Source organism: Mixophyes fleayi, chromosome 2 (genome assembly GCF_038048845.1).
Source record: "Mixophyes fleayi isolate aMixFle1 chromosome 2, aMixFle1.hap1, whole genome shotgun sequence".
NCBI classification, from domain to species: Eukaryota; Metazoa; Chordata; class Amphibia; order Anura; family Limnodynastidae; genus Mixophyes; species Mixophyes fleayi.
The window spans coordinates 58,200,177-58,222,049 of record NC_134403.1 but is presented as its reverse complement, the minus strand read 5'-3'; the positions used below and the strand labels follow the sequence as shown (position 1 = coordinate 58,222,049).

Genomic DNA, 21,873 nt, shown 5'->3' with positions numbered 1-21,873 from the left:
CACAAGAACCAGCTTACTGATACAAGTGTACTTTTCAAAACAAATCCTAAAGACTTACAGTCATAAAAACAACACATTTAAAAAAAAAAATCTATACCACAGATCTAGATGCAGATAATAACCTTAATGTAAAACAGTAAGTGCATGAAAAGCGCAGTATATGTAAAAAAAACTGGATTCCTATGTGAACAGATATGGCAGCAGTAACATAGATCTACTTTACAATGCACATTGCACATGATAGAGTTACCTGCACAAAGTCAGCTTGTCGGGCATCGAGCGGAACCACAGAAGAATCATGAGAAACAAGGACTTCACGTAGAAGTGTGAGGGTCTGATTTAGGGCAGAACTTGGACCAAGATCTGCAGGAGGCAGTTCCACCTAGATATATATATATATATACATACATATATAAAATCACTGGTTACACAGACACATGATCCCTTATTAATACTCTGTAAACATTTTTCTCATATGACAGATTCTTAGGTTCAATGAAAAAGGAAACATGCTATATAAAGAAATACTTGCATCACAAAATAAACAATCATTTTCCCCAGCTTTAAAGAAGATCTAAAACAGAACCAACCTTCACTGCAATAAATGGTTTTTATTTTGGCTGCTCAATAGTGCAAGTGCTCAGAACCAGCTCATTGTACCCACTGCGCTGTTTGACAAGACATTGGTATTGGGTAGCATTTATGAAAACTGGTAAAGTGCAGGAACCCACAACAAGAAATCACTGTTGTTTTTGAGCAAATTAAAAACTAAAATCAAACATCTGATCAATTACTACTTTACTAATTATTACAGTTGCTATTGAACCATTTTCAATAAATGTTTTTCATCCAAGGAAAATATACAAAACAAAAAGCAGCATTATAATCTATTAAATCATATGTATCAATCAGCCCTATTTGTTTTTCTGTACAGACAAGTTATTTTATTTATGTTTTCTTTATTTTCCTAAGCTGCAAGTTTGGTAGTAGTGTAAATAAATGAGTGTAGGTGTAAGCTCAGGTTCATACACTTTACCTTTGAGTGAACTTGTAGGACCACTTATATCTATAGCATAAGCTGCTCGTCTGCCAGATGCACTCACCTCTGTTTCACCCTCGTGTTTATATACAATGCTCGTCACAACTGAATGCAGGATTTCCAAGTACATAGTAGTGTACATTAATAATACTGCCATTCATCCTCTTATACATGCAAGACGTCTGCAAATCCTAATAGCTTCTGCTTTTAATGTTTACAAACTATCCAAAACTGAATCATCATCATGTTGGTTTCTCCTCCATAACATAGATAAACACAATCGGTTTTATATCCCCTGCAAGAATTAACTAGAGCATTGGAGATCCTATAGTAAAATTCTAAAGGAGCCCCCAAGGTTTGTAGGTAGGAACATCCTTACACCTCTCCCCTATCTGCACTTTACTTACTTCTTACTGCTTAGAGAAAAAGGGAACATCAGAAGAAAATGAAATTTTGGAGCGCCAGTTGGTACATACGCCAGTGATTACACAGCAGGGAGTGCACTAAGCTCCTTGCCCATCACAGACCGGACCAGAGCGGCACGGGTGGCAGCTACATTCGGCCCGGCAGCTGATGAACCCTTAAACGGGGCCATTAGCTCTTAGGCACCATAGCTCCAAAATGCTTATTCAAGCTTTTGTACTTTTGCATTTGGATTACTATAATGTGAGGATGGACAAAATGCTAAAGTATTAAAAAATCACCCAGTCAACTCTAGTAAGGAGCCAGGGAAGACACACATCCACGGATATAAAGAGATATCACTTTCAAAAGTTACAGTACATTTTTAGCATTGGCCATCTGGCTCTTGGGGTTGGTCCAGTCCTGCGGTAAACTACTTCCAACCAAGACAAGACCGTAACACCATCTTAGCATGCTACATCACATACTCTTATTACTCACTCTCTATGACACTACTTGGAAGGAAGAGCTCCTTGCTCCATGTAGCTTACAGTAAATGTTTATTAAAGCACAATATATCTATATATCTATATATCATATATATATATATATATATATATATATAGATCATTACCCTGATAAAGTGCTGTGTGGCGCTATATGAATGAACGTGAATATATACACACCTACGTAAAGACATGGATAAATGTGGAGTGCTTACAATGTAAGTGAATGTTATAACTTTTCACAGTATAATAATCACAGTATTTGTAAAATATATATTTAATATGGGAATTAAATATGCAAATATTGATGATGCTTAACTTTATGAAGTTCCTAAACGGCCCCCACTGCCCTCTCCCTACAAGGGCCACTATTTGGATTTTTCTTTTACAAATAGTCTATGGCAGTGGTTCCCAAACTTTTTCAGTTTGCGGCACCCTTAGAGTCTCCATAATTTTTGTTAAGGCACCCCTCCAAAATAATTATCTAGCAGCCCTGTTTTAGAAGTAGTTGGGTCAAAAAATTGTATGTAAGTATTCAGGTCAGGACAGAAATGCTTATTTAGTTGTATGCAAAAATGCCCCCTCTGGATGCAGACACTCTGCCCTCTCTCACGCTGCCCCCTCTGTCCCCCCTCCTCTGCCCTCTGTCACGCTGTCCCCCCTCCTCTGCCCTGTCACGCTGTCCCCCTCCACTGCCCCCCTCCTCTGCCCTCTGTCATGCTGTCCCAGCTCATCTGCCACGCTGTCCCCTTCCTCTGCCCTGTCACGCTGTCCCAGCTCCTCTGCCCTCTGTCCCCCCTCCTCTGCCCTCTGTCACGCTGTCCCAGCTCCTCTGCCCTCTGTCCCCCTTCTCTGCCCTCTCTCACGCTGTCCCAGCTCCTCTGTCCCCCTCCTGTCACACTGTCACTCTCCTCTGTCCCCTCCTGTCACTCTCCTCTGTCCCCCTCCTGTCACGCTGTCCCTCTCCTGTCACTCTCCTCTGTCCCCCTCCTGTCACGCTGTCCCTCTCCTCTGTCCCCTCCTGTCACTCTCCTCTCACTCTCCTCTGTCCCCTCCTGTCACTCTCCTCTGTCCCCCTCCTGTCACGCTGTCCCTCTCCTGTCACTCTCCTCTGTCCCCCTCCTGTCACGCTGTCCCTCTCCTCTGTCCCCTCCTGTCACTCTCCTCTCACTCTCCTCTGTCCCCTCCTGTCACTCTCCTCTGTCCCCCTCCTGTCACGCTGTCACTCTTCTCTGTCCCTCTCTCACTTTGCCCCCTCTGCCGCGCGCCAGCCATAAAAAAATCAAAACAGAAATGCTTACCAATTCGCGCGGCGCCAGGACCCAGCATCCTCCTCTCTCACACAGCAGCTGTCACCGATATGACAGCTGCGTGAAAGAGGAGGATGCTGGGTCCCGGTGCCGCGCGGATTGGTAAGTGTTTGTTTGATTTTTTTATGGCTGGCCCGCGGCACCCCCGAGACAGCGCCGCGGCACCCCTGGGAGCCCCGGCGCACAGTTTGGGAACCGCCGGTCTATGGGCTTTTTTCGATTGTCTTGAGCGGATCCCATTGTCCTCCACCATCCTAAAACTATATTCTGCTAGGTGATCGTTCACTGCCCCCTAAACACCATTCAACAGCCCAATTTTTCATTGGGCTATCCAGATTTAATATGGAAAAGCAGATGTGACCTTGCTGATACGGAACATCTGCATGGATAGGAAACAGTCTGTGCAAATCAGGGGTGTGATTAATTTGGGGCAAGGTATGTCATTAAGGAATGTTGGTTGGTGTGCCCATACCCAATTCACAAAAATACTCTTGGTGGCTTCTCAATGCAGGATTTTTCCCTTAAACTGGCGAACTCAAGCAACAATCTGGGGGTAAATGTATCAAAGTCCGTTTTTTTCATCTCGCGGGAGATCAGCGTCTTTGCGGCTAAAATTTAAAGGGGCGATGGCTTGTAAAGGCAAACTTTCCTTTACTAGTCATCGTCCCTTTAAATTTTAGCTGCAAAGACGCCGATCTCCCGCCGGATGAAAAAAACGGACTTTGATACATTTACCCCCTGGTGTCTGTAAACTATGAAACAGCTTTGAATAACGTAAATAAATAAGATTTTATCAGAAAATCCTACAACCGCAGCTCATCATTTTTAAAACGCTACATGATAATTGTGGAAATGAATACGGATAATTTACTACCTTGTGTACCTAGGTGGGATAATTTGTCGGTGTAATGAGGATACATCTTCCAGACCAAATTACACACATCTGTTCCATTGTTCTACCTTACAACTATTATATTTAAATAATCAACTAAATAACTCAGCACACTTGTGATAGAGATAAACTGCAATTTACGGTTCTTTGTAAAAAAGCCACTGGAATACATAACTTAAATTTTAAAATAACAGAGATAACAAGGCTCCACACAAGTAACCTCACACCACGTAGTGACCAACTACAGTACATCATTACACATACTCATTAGTAAACGTCCACCAAAGCTCTATTAACATCATCAGATATCACACAGAAATGAATGATTCCTTTGCATAAAGAGGGAATAAAAATGGATATATCGATCAGTATAATATAAAATAACTGCCTTCTGCAGGCCTGAAGACTCACAGCATACTAAATATTTCTTGATAGTGGAAAATCCTATGTATACTGTGCAACACTTGGAGGACGGACCTGTTGGGACTGGACCTATGCTACAGATCTAAAGCCTAGAACGGGTTCTTTCTCTAGAACAAGGCGGTAATAATTTCCTAGACAGCAGCAGCAAAACGTGATTGAATTTTGCAGTTGTTTCAAAATCTTTAAAGTAGATTTAAGAGCCTTTGCAGAGAGATATTAAAGTACCTACAAGTATATTTAGTTATTAAAAGATAAAACATTGTTGATGTCCCTCACAGTATGAAAATTAAATACAAAACTTTACTTGGTGGATTTGGCTAATTTAATTAAGCTTGGGTGGAACCAGGCAAACTAAATAAAATATGAAGTTCCCGATGGGTTTAATGGTCAGAGAAGATGATCCTAGGTCCTGTAGGTCTTGTTCAATGGTGTTAAAGCCCATCCTTCAAGGACTTCTCACTTGCCCGGGGGAATGGCTTTGACAACCAGCAAAGTCCATTTGAGCATTAGAGAGGATTTCCTCCTTAGACGCATCGGGAGACCCGCTGAATTGCTGGATCCACAGCAATAATATTTAGGTCACTTGCATTTAATTTTTTAGGCTCTAGAATAAACATATACAGAGTCCTATTCTGATAGTAACTAGTTCTAAGTACAATCACATGCCTTGTACCAAGGCTATCTTTCGTAGTTATTTACAATTAAACTATGTACTCCATATCTAAAGTACTTCTCCTAGTCTGTAGATCATATCAGACTCTAATCCAGAATTTCTCCAATTACATGATATTTAATCTTAGCATCTGAAAGAACCTATGGGAGGTTTTACTAAATAAACAAAATGACAAGAGGAAGGGAACATATTTGAAAGCAAACCTACAATTCTTATAGTTGCAGTTACAAGATCAGAGCTTGGAAAAGTCCTATATCACGTTTTACAGAGGTTAAAAATTGAACCAAATGATGATGGTAAATTAAATGCTCATAGCTATCCTTTAAATGTGCAAGTACTTGGCCACCATGTATCTGCTTCTTATCCCCATCATTTGGCAAATGTATATATTCTTCAGATTCCTAGTCCTCCTATTTTCTACACGTCTTTTTCATACCCAAACATTCCTTTTTAACCACCTCTTTTTCATGCCTTTCTTTTCCTTTACCTCTCCACATTTATGTTTATTTTATTTACTTTACATTTTTTGGTTGGTGTGGATCATTTACAAGCTCCCTTAAGTTATGAATAGGTAAAACTGGAGTCTATTACATTTCTCTTAGTCCAATGGGGGACAACGGAACATTGGGGTATAGAGTGCAGCCAGAAGAGAGAGCACTTTAAATATTTGAATTCAAATTTTAACTCCTCCACTTGCACCTACATATCCTGCACCTGCCAGAGCACACTTCAGTAACTTTAACTAAGCACCACAGTACAGAGAAGAAGAAAACAATTAAACATGGAGAGGAGACAACTATGTTCTCACACAACAACAGACAAGGAGATCTAAGGGGTGTGCATACCTCCCCTCCGATCCTCTTCATCACTATTCATAATACAAACATCTCCTCTTCTCCCCAAGTTTAATGCCTGGTTGTCATACTTTATTCCTCCCTCTCCTTCATCCCCAACTCCTTCACTCCCAGTCCTTTACCCAATCCTGCCATGTCCATCTCCACAATAAAGTCCTGTAACAGACCCTTACTCTCCACTGATGCCAACAAAGTTCTCATCCATTCCCTGATCCCTACCGGGATTATTGCAACCTTCTCCTTACTAGCCTCCCCCACTCCCGACTTGCTCAGTCCATAATCAATGCTGTTGTCCGTCTAATCTTCCTAAGTCGCTGGTCTACATCTGCCTCCCCTCTCTATTAAGCTCTACACTGCCTCCCTCTGCTATAGAATCCTCTTTAAATCCTCTCCCTCACCTACAAAGCTCTCTCTAACTCCACTCCTTCTTACATGTCCAACCTCATCTCCATTCATGCTCCCTTTCACTTTCTCTGATCTGCCATCAACCGCTGCCTCACCACCCATCTGGTATACAAGATTTCTCCCGTACTGCACACCTTCACTGAAACGATTCCCCATGTTCTATCAGGCTATCCCCTTGCACGCCGTCATCTCGTCTCATTTTGATCCGCTTTCACTCATCTCCTTTCCCGTTCTGTTAATCTTATTACCACCCTCTACCTCCTTTTACTACCCTCTTGCTCATCTCCCCCCTACTATCCTTTCACCCGATAGCCCACCTAGTTTCCCATCAGTTGGCCCCTTCCCTTTAGATTGAAAGCTCCTGCGAGCATGACCTTCTTTCCTCATGTCCTCCTCCTCCTGTTACCTCTGCCTCTGGCTCTCCAGCTTTACATTTTCACCTAAACAATAGGTGAAATAGGCAATAGGCCCCTGCCCTTGTCCCTGTTAGTTGCATCCTACCACTGAGCTCAGCTTGTTTCACTCTCCATCTCTCCTACTCCCCTTTCCTTGCTTTCTGGTACTCACCAAATGCTGTGTCACACAGTTGGTTTTTCAATTGCACTTTGTTTTTGTAATGCCCTATATGCAGTGTTCTGTCCATGCTCTATGTACGGAGCCATGGACCCTTTGTGGTGCCATATAATGGATATTAATAATAATAAAAAATAATAATACTAATAACAATACTAATAAAAAATGGTGTCCTCCAATGGACTAAGAGAAAAGGATTTAGCTCATAAAATTCCATTTTCTCTGGCATTTGGGACCCTGGAACATAGGGTAGATCTCAAAACTAACTATAAGGGTGGGGACACTCAGTCAAGCAATGTGAAGCACCTACCTCCCAAAACTGACACTCTTATAAAATCTGGTAAATGTGTGAACTGAAGACCAGGTAGGAGTCTGAGTGAGCGGCTCAGCTGAGGCCCTATGCCATACCACCCATGAAGCCCCAACCAACCTGATGGAATGAGCCCTGAGAATTTCTGCAGCAAGTTGCCTGGTCAGAAGGGCCACCTTATCCTCATGAATATAAGATGATAAGACTTACAGGACAAAGTTGCAACCTCTGAAACTCTTCTATCATTTCAAAATAGCCAACAGTTTTCCAAGTCAGAAGTTTTACGTCTACCTCAACCAAAGGCTCAAATGTTGAATGCTGCAAAGCATCAAACACCAAACTAAGATCCCATGGCACACCAGAATAATGTACGGAGGTTGTATATGCAGTACACCCTGTAAAAAAAAGTGTTAACATCTGGCAACAAAGCCAATCTACTTTAAAAGATGACTTAGAGAGCCGATACCTGAACTTTCAGGGAGCTAAGGCTCAACTTGGCATTCAACTCATCCTATAAGAACAGTGTGAATATACAAGCGCATTGCTGTATAATTACACCATTCTTTCAAAAGCCACCTATGCGGCCAAATATTAACAAAATAAAATAAATAAAATTTAAAAATCTGCTAGTGCAGCATATAACATGGCCCCTGCTAAAGAACACTTCACAAAACTGGAGGGGAATGGGAGGAACCACGATTTAAATTCAAATATTTAAAGTGCTCTGGCTCCTGGCTACACCTAAATGTTCCGGGGTCACCCAATTGCGGGCCAGGGAAACAATAACGTTGGTATATTTTGGGGACTGTATTTTGGACTCTGCTGTAAATTGATAAAAAGAACTATTAATAATAAAGAAGTATTAAAAAAAAAAAAAAGAAGAAAAGAAAAAAAAGTATTTAACAAATGTTCTATTTCCACAGGGAAAACAAGCAGGATCATAGAGTGTGTTCTATACCCTCTTTCATTTGGATCACCATTTGCAGTTAATGAAGCACAAGTGCTTAATTTACAATCACTCACAACAGACTTTTATGAAGTCAAGTGGAAAGGTAAGAGAGGAAACTAAAAGCTTTATCAGACATGAGCATCGTGCAATTTGAGGGTGAAAACATCATAATACTTTAGTTTTAAATTAAAGTAAAAATACCCCTGAACACGACACAGACCAAGACGAAGAACAGCTTGTCCAAAGCACAATCAATACTACTAATATTCTAGAAAGAGGCTCAGGTTGTGTCATGTTTCACAACACCTAACACACATAATATATCTCCGTAAACTTGCTGGCTTTGAACACCTAAAATACAAAATAGCAAAATAAGGTATATTCTTTCATTTTTCCATAGTAGTGTATATAACAATAAAAATCTGCATTGTTTAAAAGTCAATGTTGTATAGTCATATTTTTAATCCACAAAAAAAAAAAAAGCAAATTAAATAAATGAATGCAGAGCTCCCTCTTTATAAAACCTCACATATCAATAAATATATTTTCTGAGGAATGGGAGAATTTCATGCTTTATATTCAGGGCTGTTTCCTCCCATGAGGAGTTATCTTCAAAAAAGCATTCAATGTCATAAAAACATGGAGATAATGGGGCCCACTGCAACGCAGATGCAGAGGGTCGGGGGCCCCCTGTTCCCTCCTCCCTGCAACGGGGGCCACAGCTTGCTAATTCCACCTCTGGTCTGTTGGATGCTAAAGAAATGTCGAAGTCGAATAATTGGATGAAGTCGTTCTAAATTAATTAATATTGGTTTACCGTGTGATTGCGATTATTACACTACATCATACCAGAGTTAATTACACAATCGCACAGGTAAACAGCACATACACCTACATTCACACCAACATTTGTAAATAGGTCACATTTAATAAAGTTTTAATGCACAATCATTTATTATAAAGAATTTAGGAGATTATTTATAGAAGGACACATCTAAATGAAAAGGTATTTATGGTTCAGGTCCTAAGAAAAGTATCAATGGAGGAGCAATCGCACATAGCAGTCGCTAGTTCTGATTAATATAAAATTTATTCTCAAAAGTACTCCGTTAATGAGTCAGTTTAAACCAGTTTTTCGGCGGGAAGACACATATGCAGCTGTTGGAGTGAGTTGCCCCATCTATGGAAGATCGATTGAACTGACCTATGACCAGCATTCTACTGAAACCCGAACCAATGAAGGACTTTCTTAGTGTTATCTGTGTATAACTGTGACATCGTCATTGTTTTTTTCCATCACAAATTGTATATAAACTGATTATATAGACATATACATAGTGTCGGACTGGCCCACCGGGGTACCGGAAAATCCACTGTTGGGCCCCACTGCCTGATTGCTCCACCCCCTTTCATTTTGGACACGGGCCACTCTCTGTGACAGACAATAGGGGACAGTGATCCCTGTTGCGGCGAAAAGGAGCTGAGAGGATCCACCTATAGCCGACAGGTGGACAGTGAGCCCGTTGCGACGCTGTCAGCAGTGATGTCACTAGGCTGATCAGTACAAATGCGATAAAGAGGAGCAGAGAGGAGCCGCGTTCAGCCAGGAAAGAAATAGAAGCCGGTGCATAAGTGAGGTAAAAGTTCTATTTTTCCATGTGAATGTGCCCACTGTTAAACCAACATGTTAAGATGTAATTTGATTATGTTTTAACAATGCAAGCACATGAGGTCATGGACAAGCAAATTTAATCATCTGGAGGTGGAAATCCCCTATAACGGAGAAAGAAGGTTGATGCCGAGAGAGAGCTTCACCTGCCTATTCCATGTCTTCTGCCAAGCTATGTAAGTGACACTATATGTTCTGTAGCGATTTGATTTTTTTTTCCACACGATTAATGGGGAGAATGAAGTCTTAAGAAATGCTATTCATTATACATTATACATCGCAGACATTCAAGAATTCGTCTTGTAAGCGTATTATCAAACGGTTAAGACTGCATGATCACATATGGTGTTGAAGAGTCTTTGTATTGCCTCACTAGGATCTTGGGACTATATTGTCTTTTATGGTGAAGGAGTACATAGGTTCTACATATATACTACACCATATTATATTTTCTTTCTTTTGCATGTGATCGGTTGTACGATCAAGTCGTTCAAATGATTTATCACATGACCTATGTGAACCTCTATGAGCGCCTATGTATGTATATCTCTATATAATCTGTTCAATGTTATGGATTAGTGGATATCCTACTATGCATTAGGGCAGCTGTGACAGGATGGACCACCTATGCCACCCTGTCTGTTGTTGGGACCGGCTGGGCTTACTTTGCCACCATTCCTTCACGTTATCCCAAATGCGCCCTTATTTGTTGCAGTAAGAGGGGCTTACAATGCTGCCACCACTGAGCTCCTTTATGGCACTCAGTTATCCAGAAGGAACGTGGTTCTGTCACTGCTAGTGTACTCCTGTGCTGGTACACTTGGGCTGGTAACTCCGGAACGCTTACTATGGGTCAGGGTTGCTGTGGATTGATCCCCCTGGCCTATCACACTGACCAGGCTGCATGGGTAGCAGGCAGAGCGGTGGTACTGGAAAAGATGGGTCCAAACCTCAGACAAGCGGAGAACGAATTAGTTTTAGGGTATAAACTGCAGGTCACAGGAATACAGCAATATTGAAGAGGTTTCCAAGCAGGTCTTTGAAGCAAGATGTTTATTTGCTCACACTGGTTAGTGGTACCAGTGATCAGGTCAAATGTTGAAATCAGAAGAACACGTTTCAAATACAAGCTAGTGCCTTTTATGCATTTCAGACACAGGCTATTTTTAGCATCAGGAGGTACCCTATTTGAACATGGATTTACATGTATTGCAAAGCTAACAAAATTTGCGCTCATCTATGAAATGCACTCTGGACAAAAGGCCACACAGTAATGACCCCCTGCTGGGCCTTTGGCCAGAGCAGGCATTACACTTCATCACAAAACTTTGTTAGCCATTCTTGCTATCAGACTCCCCTTCCACATATGCCTGATTGGATGTTTCCACTAGCAACCTTACAAATCCCAAACAATGACACTTCCATACAAAATACATCCCAATACACACAAGACCTCCATCCACAACGGCCTATTGTATCAGATATATGCATCAGAAATAAGGCATATCCTTTAGTAAGGTGAAAACAGGAAAAAACAGTTTCCACCCTAGTCTCAGAAAGAACGATTTCCTATCTCAGAATATATACAATCCAAAAAATAAGTGCATATGCAATTATATAAATATGCGCCCTGCACTATTTCCTTTAAATAAATTCATACCAGAAGTTATTTATCAGTGATCCAGTCACATCAGCCTCTAGCAGTGTATATAAACTGGCCACTGGCACTGGAACAGCCTCTTTGCCAACATAGACTTGAGAACTGAACCAGGGTGGTCTGCATATGTATCGGTTATACTTTGCATATTGTATTTTGCTGCATATTGCTATTAAATCTCTTTTGTGAGTTGGAACCACACTGATCACATCGGACCATCTTTATTGGTGACAATAGAATCGGACATAACAGAAAGCAGAGGGAGGAAGAAGATTACACAGATATTTTAAAATATAGGGATACCTGTAGCTGTAATTCTCCATTGAAAATAAAACAAATTTGCCTGCTATTCTTAAAAGTCACAGTTAAATGCCAACATTTTTTTTTTTTAAACAAAAACATGAATATTTTTACTGGAATGTTCACTCTAAAAGCTTTTAACCTATCACAAACAATCTGAAATACATATTTTGCCGCAAGTAACACTTTAAATGATCCAAGTGAACGGCTGATAGTGATTAAATCATACTTGTCACATACACGGTGTGGCCCAAACAATGTACAACAGAAGCAGCCTATCAAATCACTAGGAACTAAATGGAAACACATTTGAAAAGCCCTGCAAAATGGAAAAGGTGGAGTGGAGTTGCAAACAGCAACTAATAAATACATTCTAGCTGTCATTTTCCTATGACAGCTAAGAAACAAAGCCAGAATGATTGGTTGCTATAGGTTACAAACACACATTTTTTTCCCCTTTGCACCAGTTTTCAGAAGAGTCCTTGAGAACATTCTGAGAAACTGGGCAAAGCTGGTTTCAAAAGGCAGCTCAATAAAGTGATAAACGGAAACACTTGTTAAACAGGTTCCTTGTGTGTACTTGCCTTGTCCAGCAATTTACTTGCATGTAAACTCAGGCTATTGAAGAATATATTTTTGCTTAATAAGTGCATATCTTCAATTGTAGTCAACAGTGTAGATGCACTTGTACCAACAATCCCACTGAAAGAAAGAAGTATTTAGACATTTTATCAGAAAACAACTTTCAATTATAGCAATTCAGTAAATGATAGCAAAATGGAGTTATCAGCATCTCCTAAAACAGACCACACAATACAGAAAGTCTGTAGCAGGTAATTGTGGGTAAATACATGTAAATGTTTATTTTAGGCATGAATTGCCTAGGGTAACATTAAAAAGCGTGGCAGCATTTTATTCTACATTTACGGGTTGGTATAAAGGTTATTGCAACGATCATAATAAAGAGGAAAAACCCCGATAAAGGACAAATATACAAAAAAAGACCAGTTGCATTCTATCGATGAGATGAGGGTGTCACCTTCTTATTTATCTAATAACACATTACAGCATTAATATATAACGAAATCTGTCTTTCTATTTTGGAGCTGCAGATGTAGGAAGATTCACTTAGCAGCTTGAAAAGCTTTGTGTTTTCTGTACTGAGATCTTGTGATCAGACAGTACATAGTATCAGTGCACCAGAGTTCTAATGACTGAAGTACTAGCTTCAAAACCAATATACAATATATGCAGCTGAACCTTGCGTTACACATCTCTGAATCCAAAAGTGGTTCCATTTGTCATAAGCTACGCTCTGTATTGTAATCACTGTGTGTTTGGTTTATCTCTGCAGAATAATAATGGTAATAATAATAACTATTATAATAAATACGAACAAAGGAAGAACACATACCTCCAGGAACAACAGATGAAGAGGACTGTTTATCACTCTACAGCTCACTTCAGACATCATTATAAGTTACTCCATGTCTGTAGCCTTTTCCATTACAGTCCTCACTCTTTATACCATCTCCCTTCTTTAATAAGCCTCTGGCACTTAGCACCACATATAACATCTTCACACAAGTGCATTAAACATAGTCATTTAATTATCGGTCATTCCTTTATAACAATATCCATTCTATACAGTTCTGGTCTCTGTTCCCTTTGTGTTCTTACATTTCTCATTGCTGTTGGTTTGGTTATCACACAATTTACAATATCCCCTACCCTCTTATTCTTTTCTTGCATCTGGCCCCTCTATACCACGCTTCAGGGTTTAGTCATCATATGTGATGGATTTCTTTTACCATTACCTATAATCCATGTTGCTCTATCAATACTGATTAATAAAAATAATATTAGATATTAGGTGATGGCTCTTAATTCTACTTAACACATTAACCAGAGTATAGAAATCATTTTGGGCTCATGTAAATCATGTAATTTAGGAAAGCCTTATGTCTACCCCTAGCATGTTTAAATCCCATACTGTATTATTCCAGAACACTTGTTATGGTATATTCCACCTATCCACAACATTTTTGGTGAAGTAATTTTTTCTCAGACTTCTCCTAAACCTGCTGTCCTGATTTTCTGATTTAGATGCATGAAATCTTGTTTTAATACTTCTCCTTTTTTTTGAAGAATGCTTCCCACGGTGGCTTAGTGGTTAGCACTTCTGCCTCACAGCACTGGGGTCATGAGTTCAATTCCCGACCATGGCCTTATCTGTGAGGAGTTTGTATGTTCTCCCAGGGGTTTGCGTGGGTTTCCTCCAGGTACCACACTCCAAAAACATACAAGTAGGTTAATTGGCTGCTATTCAATTGACCCTAGTCTGTGTGTGTGTGTGTGTGTGTGTGTGTGTGTTAGAAAAGTTAGACTGTAAGCCCCAATGGGGCAGGGACTGATGTGAGTTCTCTGTACCACGCTGCAGAATTAATGGCGCTATATAAATAAATGGTGATGATCATCATCAAGGTATCATACCTTGGTAAACCCTTGATATGTGTGAAAGGGTCTATCAGATGCCCCCCTCTCCCATCTCTGCTGCTAGATCATTTCCTCTAATACTGTAGCTTGCAGACACTAATGTACATAGTGTTAAAGTGACTTACCTTATTGTGTGGTGGTAAAATTTCAACAGATTAGAGATTTTGTACAGCAACACTGCACCAGGCTCTGCAACGATAACTTGTTCAATACGGACCTAAAAAACAACAACCAGAAAATAAAGGTTATTAAAGTACACTAGGAATTGCACCATTTGGGAAGGTACTCAGTGTTCCCCCCAGAAAGTGTCACCAGCCGGGTGGCTGGGTGGGGGCAGTGCAATATTTGCAATAATAATAAAGAAAATAAAATGTTGGAGGTTATTTATAAAGAGTCTGGAGGTTATTACCCACTTGCTGGCTGGACACCCTTTTTTTAATTTTTATAATTACTTCATTCATTGTTTCATGCCTGTCAGCTGAACCTCTGCCAGCCTGGACTGGTCAGACTGGTAGTCCGTGGTCTCACACACATTGCTGGCTGCATTGCTCACACAGCGCTGATTATAATAGGATAAACAATGGTTTGTCCTATTATGACTCCTTCGGACTCCCACAGCCGGGTGCCAAGTAAAAACAGCCGGGTGGAGCACCCGGAAACAGGAGCTGGGGAGAACACAGTAATGTACAATTTCAAATTCTCTCCACTATCTCTGGTATTTGTTTACCTTGTTACCTAGTTCATCAAGTACTAATTTGAATAATGACCACATATGCATTGATGAGAGGGTCATCAACCAAAAATACCAGGTGTTAAAGCTGCACTATCACCTACAGAAAAGACTTTACCAACAGCCCCCCCCCCCCATTTCTGGCTCAGGAGCCGCTACATGTAGATGTTTTTCCAGAGATTTCTCTCACAACTGCAGCCGGTCCTCCCGCTCAACTTTCCCCTCACCACCATTACAAAATAACGAGCAGCATTTAGTCCTGGCTCTAGTTAAGGGGAGAGACATTAGGAAATTAATTTACTAAGCTGTAGTGCAGATTCAACATGTACACTACATGGCCAAAAGTATGTGGACACCCAAACATCACATCCATATGTGTTTCCTAAACATCTCATTCCTAAACAATGGACATAATGTGGAATTGGTCACTCCTTCCCCTCTATAAGAGCCTCCACACTTCTGCAAAGGATTTACACTAGATTTTAGAGTGTGGCTTTGGGGATTTGCATCCATTTAGCCACAAGGCCTTTAGTGAGGTTTGGCACTGGTGTAAGGTGATGGCTTACAGTCTGCGTTCCAAGTTATCCCAAAGGTGATCGATTGGGTTGAGGTCAGGTCAGGACTCTATGCAGACCAGTCAAGGGTCTTTCCACATCAAACTCTAGAAGACATTTTCTGATGAACCTTGCTTTGTGCACGAGGCATATTCATGCTGATACAGCAAAGGGCTTTCCTAAAACAGTTGGCACAGAGTAGAAAGCACACAATGCCTATGTCATTGTGTGCTGTAGAATTAAGATTTCCCTCCACTGGAACGAAATGGCTCAGGCCAAACCATGAAAAACAGCCCCAGGTCGTTATTCCTCCTCCACCAAACTTTACAACTGGCAGTATGCATTCTCTTGGCATTCAACAAACTCCGTTTCATTTGTCAGACTGTCAGATGGTGAGAATGCACTTAAAATGCTCCAGAGTCCAATGGTGGTGTGCTTTACACCATTCCTAACAACATTTGCACTGCACATGGTGGTTTGAGGCTTGTGTGTGGCTGCTCAGTCATGGAAAACCAAACCATGAGGCGCCTGACAAACAGTTCTTGTGCTAATATTCCTTCCAGAAGCAGTTAGGAACTTGGTAGCGAGTGTTGCAACAGAGGACAGATTACTTTTACGCTCTACGCACTTTTGCACTTGACAGTCCCGATCTGTGAGCTGGTGTAGCTGAGCTGTTGCTGCTCCTAGATGTTTCCACTTCAAAATAATAGCACTTACAGTAGACTGTCAAATTTCTGCCCTGCAAGAGCTGACTCAAACTTGGAAAGGTTCAGAAATGGAAGTTGCTCAATCAATTTATAGGTTCACAGCAGGTGCTTGAAAGGGTGGGGGCAGCCAGAAAGAAAAAAAAACAGAAAAAATCCCCCCAGCTGATATTCTACTAAAAATGCAGAAATTTCAGTCACACACATTTGCAAATGCATATTAAGCCACCCGTAACTTCAAGCCATTTCTGCTAATAGGGTGGTCCTAACTCTAAATAATGAGAGTCCCTATATTGGATCATACATTCATGCATTTTTAAATTGAGAGCTAACTTAACAAGAGGTATCCCAGGAGCTTCCACATAGCAATAGAGGACCAGCACTCCTCATCAGCTACCGATACCAGAACATCCCTCCCAAACACAGAAATGGAAGTTGCTCAATCCATTTATAGGTTTATAGGTTGTTGGAAGAGTTGAAAGCCACTGAGCTCTTCAGTACAACCCATTCCACTGCTAATGCTGGACTATGGAGATTGCATGGCAGTATGCACCTGTTAGCAATGGGTATAGCTGAAATGGCCAAATGCACTAATAAGAAGAGGTGTCAACATACTTTTGGCCAAGTAGCGTAAGTAGGCATTAAGTTCCACAGTTGCGATACACCATAGATTGTTTTGTGACAGGTACTGGTCATACATATCTGTACTCATTTGGGTTGGGTACGTGTCCTCGACTACCAGTACACCGACAAGTACTTACCCGACTTGAGAAGACAGAAGCTGCCAATCACGAAGCAATGTTAACAGAGAAGGTTTGAAATCACTACGTGTCAGAATCACGAGGAATGTAGAAGGTGGCAGACAGAAAGTCATGTGACTTTCTGGGACTATGCTATTATTAGCGGTGTTAAATGAGTAATGCAGGATGTCCAATATTTTAAAGCAAGACTTCTACTTTGTCCATTCGGTGCTTCTATGCATTACTTCGATAACACCCCTAATAGTATAGTCCCAGAAAGTCACATGACTTTCTGTTGATCAGAGTGCAGCAAACCATGAACTTACAAGCAATATGCACCTTAGTTTGATTTATCATTGTCTCTGCTGTTGTCTCCAAATTTTCTGGCCTGTAAAAATATGTTTTGTCCAACATGACATGTGGTTGTTAACTTGCGGTTTTGCTCCCATTCAGGAGATCAGTGGGGTCTCTCTTCTGAACACTGTGTATTTGGCTTGCACACTGCATTGACTGGAGCAGACAGCTTTTGAAAATGCCACAAAACTGCTGCAACACATCTGAGCGAAAGTAATGTTAGTAAGTACGTGATCAAAGGAACAAACGGTTTCCATCTTCATGTACTAGTTTGGTAACACACTAGTACTCCACACTAATTTGACAGCAGTAGCATGAGGCCTTGACAGGTGGCAGATCTGTCAGACTGCCCTTCTGTTCAGAGAATATGGAGCAGAGAACACTACTTGACTTATACCATATGACTGCCTGTATTTATTGCCCCATAGACAAATCAGTCATCATACACGCATGGGATTTGGGTCTCAATACACAGCGGTGTTATGAAGTCTGGTGCGTTTTACTGGCGTGGCTAGGACAGCATGGTGGCTAAGTGGTTAGCACTTCTGCCTCACAGCACTAGGGTCATGAGTTCAATTCCCGAACATGGCCTTATCTGTGAGGAGCTTGTATGTTCTCCCCGTGTTTGCGTGGGTTTCCTCCGGGAGCTCCGGTTTCCTCCCACACTCCAAAAACATACTGGTAGGTTAATTGGCTGCTAACAAATTGACCCTAGTCTCTGTGTGTGTGTGTGTGTGTGTGTGTTAGAGAATTTAGACTGTAAGCCTCAATGGGGCAGGGACTGATGTGAGCGAGTTCTCTGTACAGTGCTGCGGAATTAGTGGGGCTATGTAAATAAATGGTGATGATGATGGCTGTATCCACTATTTATAATGACTCGTTCGGTCTCAGTGCTTTGGATTCCTAGATGTAGATCTTCTCATGGGTGATGAGAAATTATAGCTGGATCGTATTCATATCTTTATGATCACTTGTATGTGTGTCCCAGCCATACACGGGTATGGTTTATTATTACAAATTCACGCTATAGTAAGTTACATTGTTGAAGAAACAATGGCTGAGAGGAAAGTGTAAAATTCAGAAACATAGACAGCCAATGTCATCAAATATTTGTAAACCACATTCTTTAAAATGAACTTTCCCATCACAACTGTAAATATTTATGTTTATGGGTATAGAAGTGTTACTGGAAAATACAACCTTGAGTAACTGATTGTGAGGAAAGAGTGATAAGACAAATATGACAATTAAAGTAAAACTGATAACATTAGAATGTGACCTTCTGGTAATTTTGAGGAATTGGTACAAAAACATTTCAAATAGAACCACAATTTTCTTTCTTACAGTTTTACCAACGGATAATTTAAAATCCTGTGCAAACTGCAATATGTGAAACTGCAGTACACACTTGGGCTAATCCACATGTATTATGTATTAATGGATTAATAGGGAACTCCACTTTTTTTCTTTCTAAATCCTGTCCCCCAATTGTCGCTCACTACAATATAATTTGGCAGCAGACAGTTGAACTTTCAGCTTTCAGTTACTTAGCTGAAAGTGGCTGTATTGTGTAAAACAGTTAAGCATTTGTGTTGCAGAGAAAAAGATGTGTAAATAATCATTTTCAACCATAAAACGGCTGGAACAAATAAAAATAATAAAGTTGTCAGATCTTATGAATTGGGGACATGGAATAATAGGTGCTAGTATAAGTAGTTTGCTATGATTTTAGCACATATCTGATAGACATAGAAATAAAAACGCAGTAATATTATTTCCACTTCATTCATTAACAAATTGTTTTAAAACACTGTCACCACTCATACTAAACATTAAAGAACAAACAGGCGGGGGCAGAATAACTGATCTTTCTACAATAGGGGTATCAGACTAATGGTGCAGGTCCCAGACACAGGGCCCTCTCCTTTTCTCTACTTGGAGATGAAAGTAATGGGTTTAATTTGTTCAGATCCGGCAACTCAAATCAGGTTCCAGACAGTCATGTCTATGTCTGATTTAGGCATATGTTTGGGTAACTGGCCTAACTGTGCATAATGGGATATAGCCTTTTTTTGACTCAGTCTAAAACAAGTTTTAATGGCTATTGGTTCTAATGATCCCACACACAGACCCACTCCTGGTGCAGCCTCTATTTCTCTGGCCTCACTCAACTGCATTTGACAACCAATGGGTAAACCACCAAGTAGTCAGATGCGGTCACTGTCTAGCCAGACTTTCCTGATCAGACGACGTGTGTGATTGGCAGAACTCGGAGGCCTATTAGGTCTAGGTTATCTAAGTGGCTGGGAGAATCACAGCATCTCTGGGCACCTTTAATCTGCAATTTAGTCAGGATGGAGATTTCTTTTAAGCTTTGAAATCGGATGCTAGATTATTCTATAAAATCATTCCTTATATGTAAATGGATAGCAGTGTAAAGTACAGTATTGCTAAATATTTCACAAATGGCTGTGAAAAAGTAATTAAATAATCATAACCTTCAATGGTCTGCAGACGCCCTCTGTGATGTGTCCTACAACCTCCTGGATATTATCTTCAACACCTGCAAGAAACCAAACCAACACTGAAGACTTTTTCAAGGCACTGAATGTTGCACACAAATTATTAAATACTGGCTATTTTATATTTTCATTTGAATAGATATTATTTAGCATTGCTGCCTCACAGCGCTGGGGTCATGGGTTCGATTCCAACCATGGCCTAATCTGTCTGGAGTTTGTATGTTCTCCCTGTGTTTGCGTGGATTTCCACCAACAATAATGATTACATTTTCTCTAAAGCGCTGCATAATATGATAACTATACTTATAAACAACAATATTTAAGTTAAAGATGGTTCTTCTCAATCAAACTTAACAGTTAAACAAAAGACAAGTTCTATTATAGTCAATTATACTGAACAGACAACATATGAATTTCTAACAGTCTTCCACATGTAAAATATTATATACATAAGAGATAACTTAATGTCTGTTCCTTCCCCTTTCACATATATGTAACTAAATTTAAATATGTTACATTACATAACCATTTCCTCGGTAAGCATAAAATTGTTGCCAATATTCCCAAATTACACCAGTAAAAGCATTTACATCTACAATGCCACATAATTAAACTATAATAACAAGTTATTTTAGCTACATGAATGGTAGATTACAGATAAGATCAAGGCATAAAAGAGTAATGCTCTTACAGTGTATCAGGTGCCTACACACAGCGGAGGCAGCTAATTTGTTGATAGAACCAACATTCACAAGAAAAGAGCCAATCACTTCATTAGTAACTTGTGACATCACTAGAACACTGTCTGCATTATGCAGAACGTTGCAAAAAACAGTGACAAAATTATCCCCCCAAAAAATCTGTAATAATATTGTTTTTAAAACATGACAAATTGTGTATAGTTTATAATATAAAGATTTATATACTCAGCTTCATTGGATCAGATCAGGTTTATAAATCTCCAGGAATGTGCCACAATTACAACTAAGCAGTGGCCCACAAGAAATGAAATTAGTAAAGCCTACTTCAGAGTAGCGGACAAGCCGATAACATATATGAAGAAAGTACAAAAACACAAATGTTATGAGAGTAACAATAAACAAATCACTTTAGCCCATACCTTGGATGTTTACAAGCTTTAACAAAGACTCTAAGTGTTCTTTTTCAGAGGCAGTAGCTTGATGCAGCCAGGCCAGCATATCCCCAACATACCTAGTCATACAAAAACAAAATCATAAATATACCAAGATCATACAAGCTCATAATAGAAAATCATAGATCATTTGTGCAAAGCCATCTTCACCCACATTCTAAATTGCCCTTTCATTAACCTGCAACTGGAGATGTAGAGGGTCACTTTGGGAAGAATACTAAACAACATGAGGAGGAAGTGGACAATCTATAGTCCACGTAAGTAACTTCTATGTATAGTTCTGCCGGTGACCATCAACTACAGTGTCTCAAGTGTTCCGTCAACATGATCTTTATGTATCGACAGCGGTAAAGTACTTGGAATAAAGACTTGTGTATACACACATACATACACACCCACCTCCATATACAAATCTGTACTGGTAAGTGATGTCATTATTTCAGTACTGACAAGTATTTATTATCTTAGATCAGGCATCTTAATAGGTCGTGGGCTACCACTCATAGAGAGACATTTACTGAGCTGAAGAAGGACAGATATAATCTATCATGCCGAATATTGCCGTGGGACGATCCCAAGGGGACGGAACATGTTGAGGCCTAAACGTCTGTTCGGAACATCTTGGCTACCCAACATCTACCTATGTAGGAGTCCATTC

The 21,873-nt window shown here is 40.2% G+C and overlaps 1 protein-coding gene across 1 annotated transcript in view; it reads right to left on the bottom strand.

Moving 5' to 3' along the window:
* Positions 1–21,873, bottom strand: part of COG6 (component of oligomeric golgi complex 6) — an 82,161-nt gene that overhangs the window by 16,068 nt on the left and 44,220 nt on the right. Inside the window, exons 10-14 of the mRNA XM_075199039.1 lie at positions 21,183–21,274; positions 20,039–20,103; positions 14,584–14,675; positions 12,547–12,664; positions 251–382 (exon numbers count right to left, since the gene is read on the bottom strand). Of these exons, the coding sequence (XP_075055140.1) occupies positions 251–382; positions 12,547–12,664; positions 14,584–14,675; positions 20,039–20,103; positions 21,183–21,274 (499 nt within the window). The remainder of the gene's footprint in view (positions 1–250; positions 383–12,546; positions 12,665–14,583; positions 14,676–20,038; positions 20,104–21,182; positions 21,275–21,873) is intronic.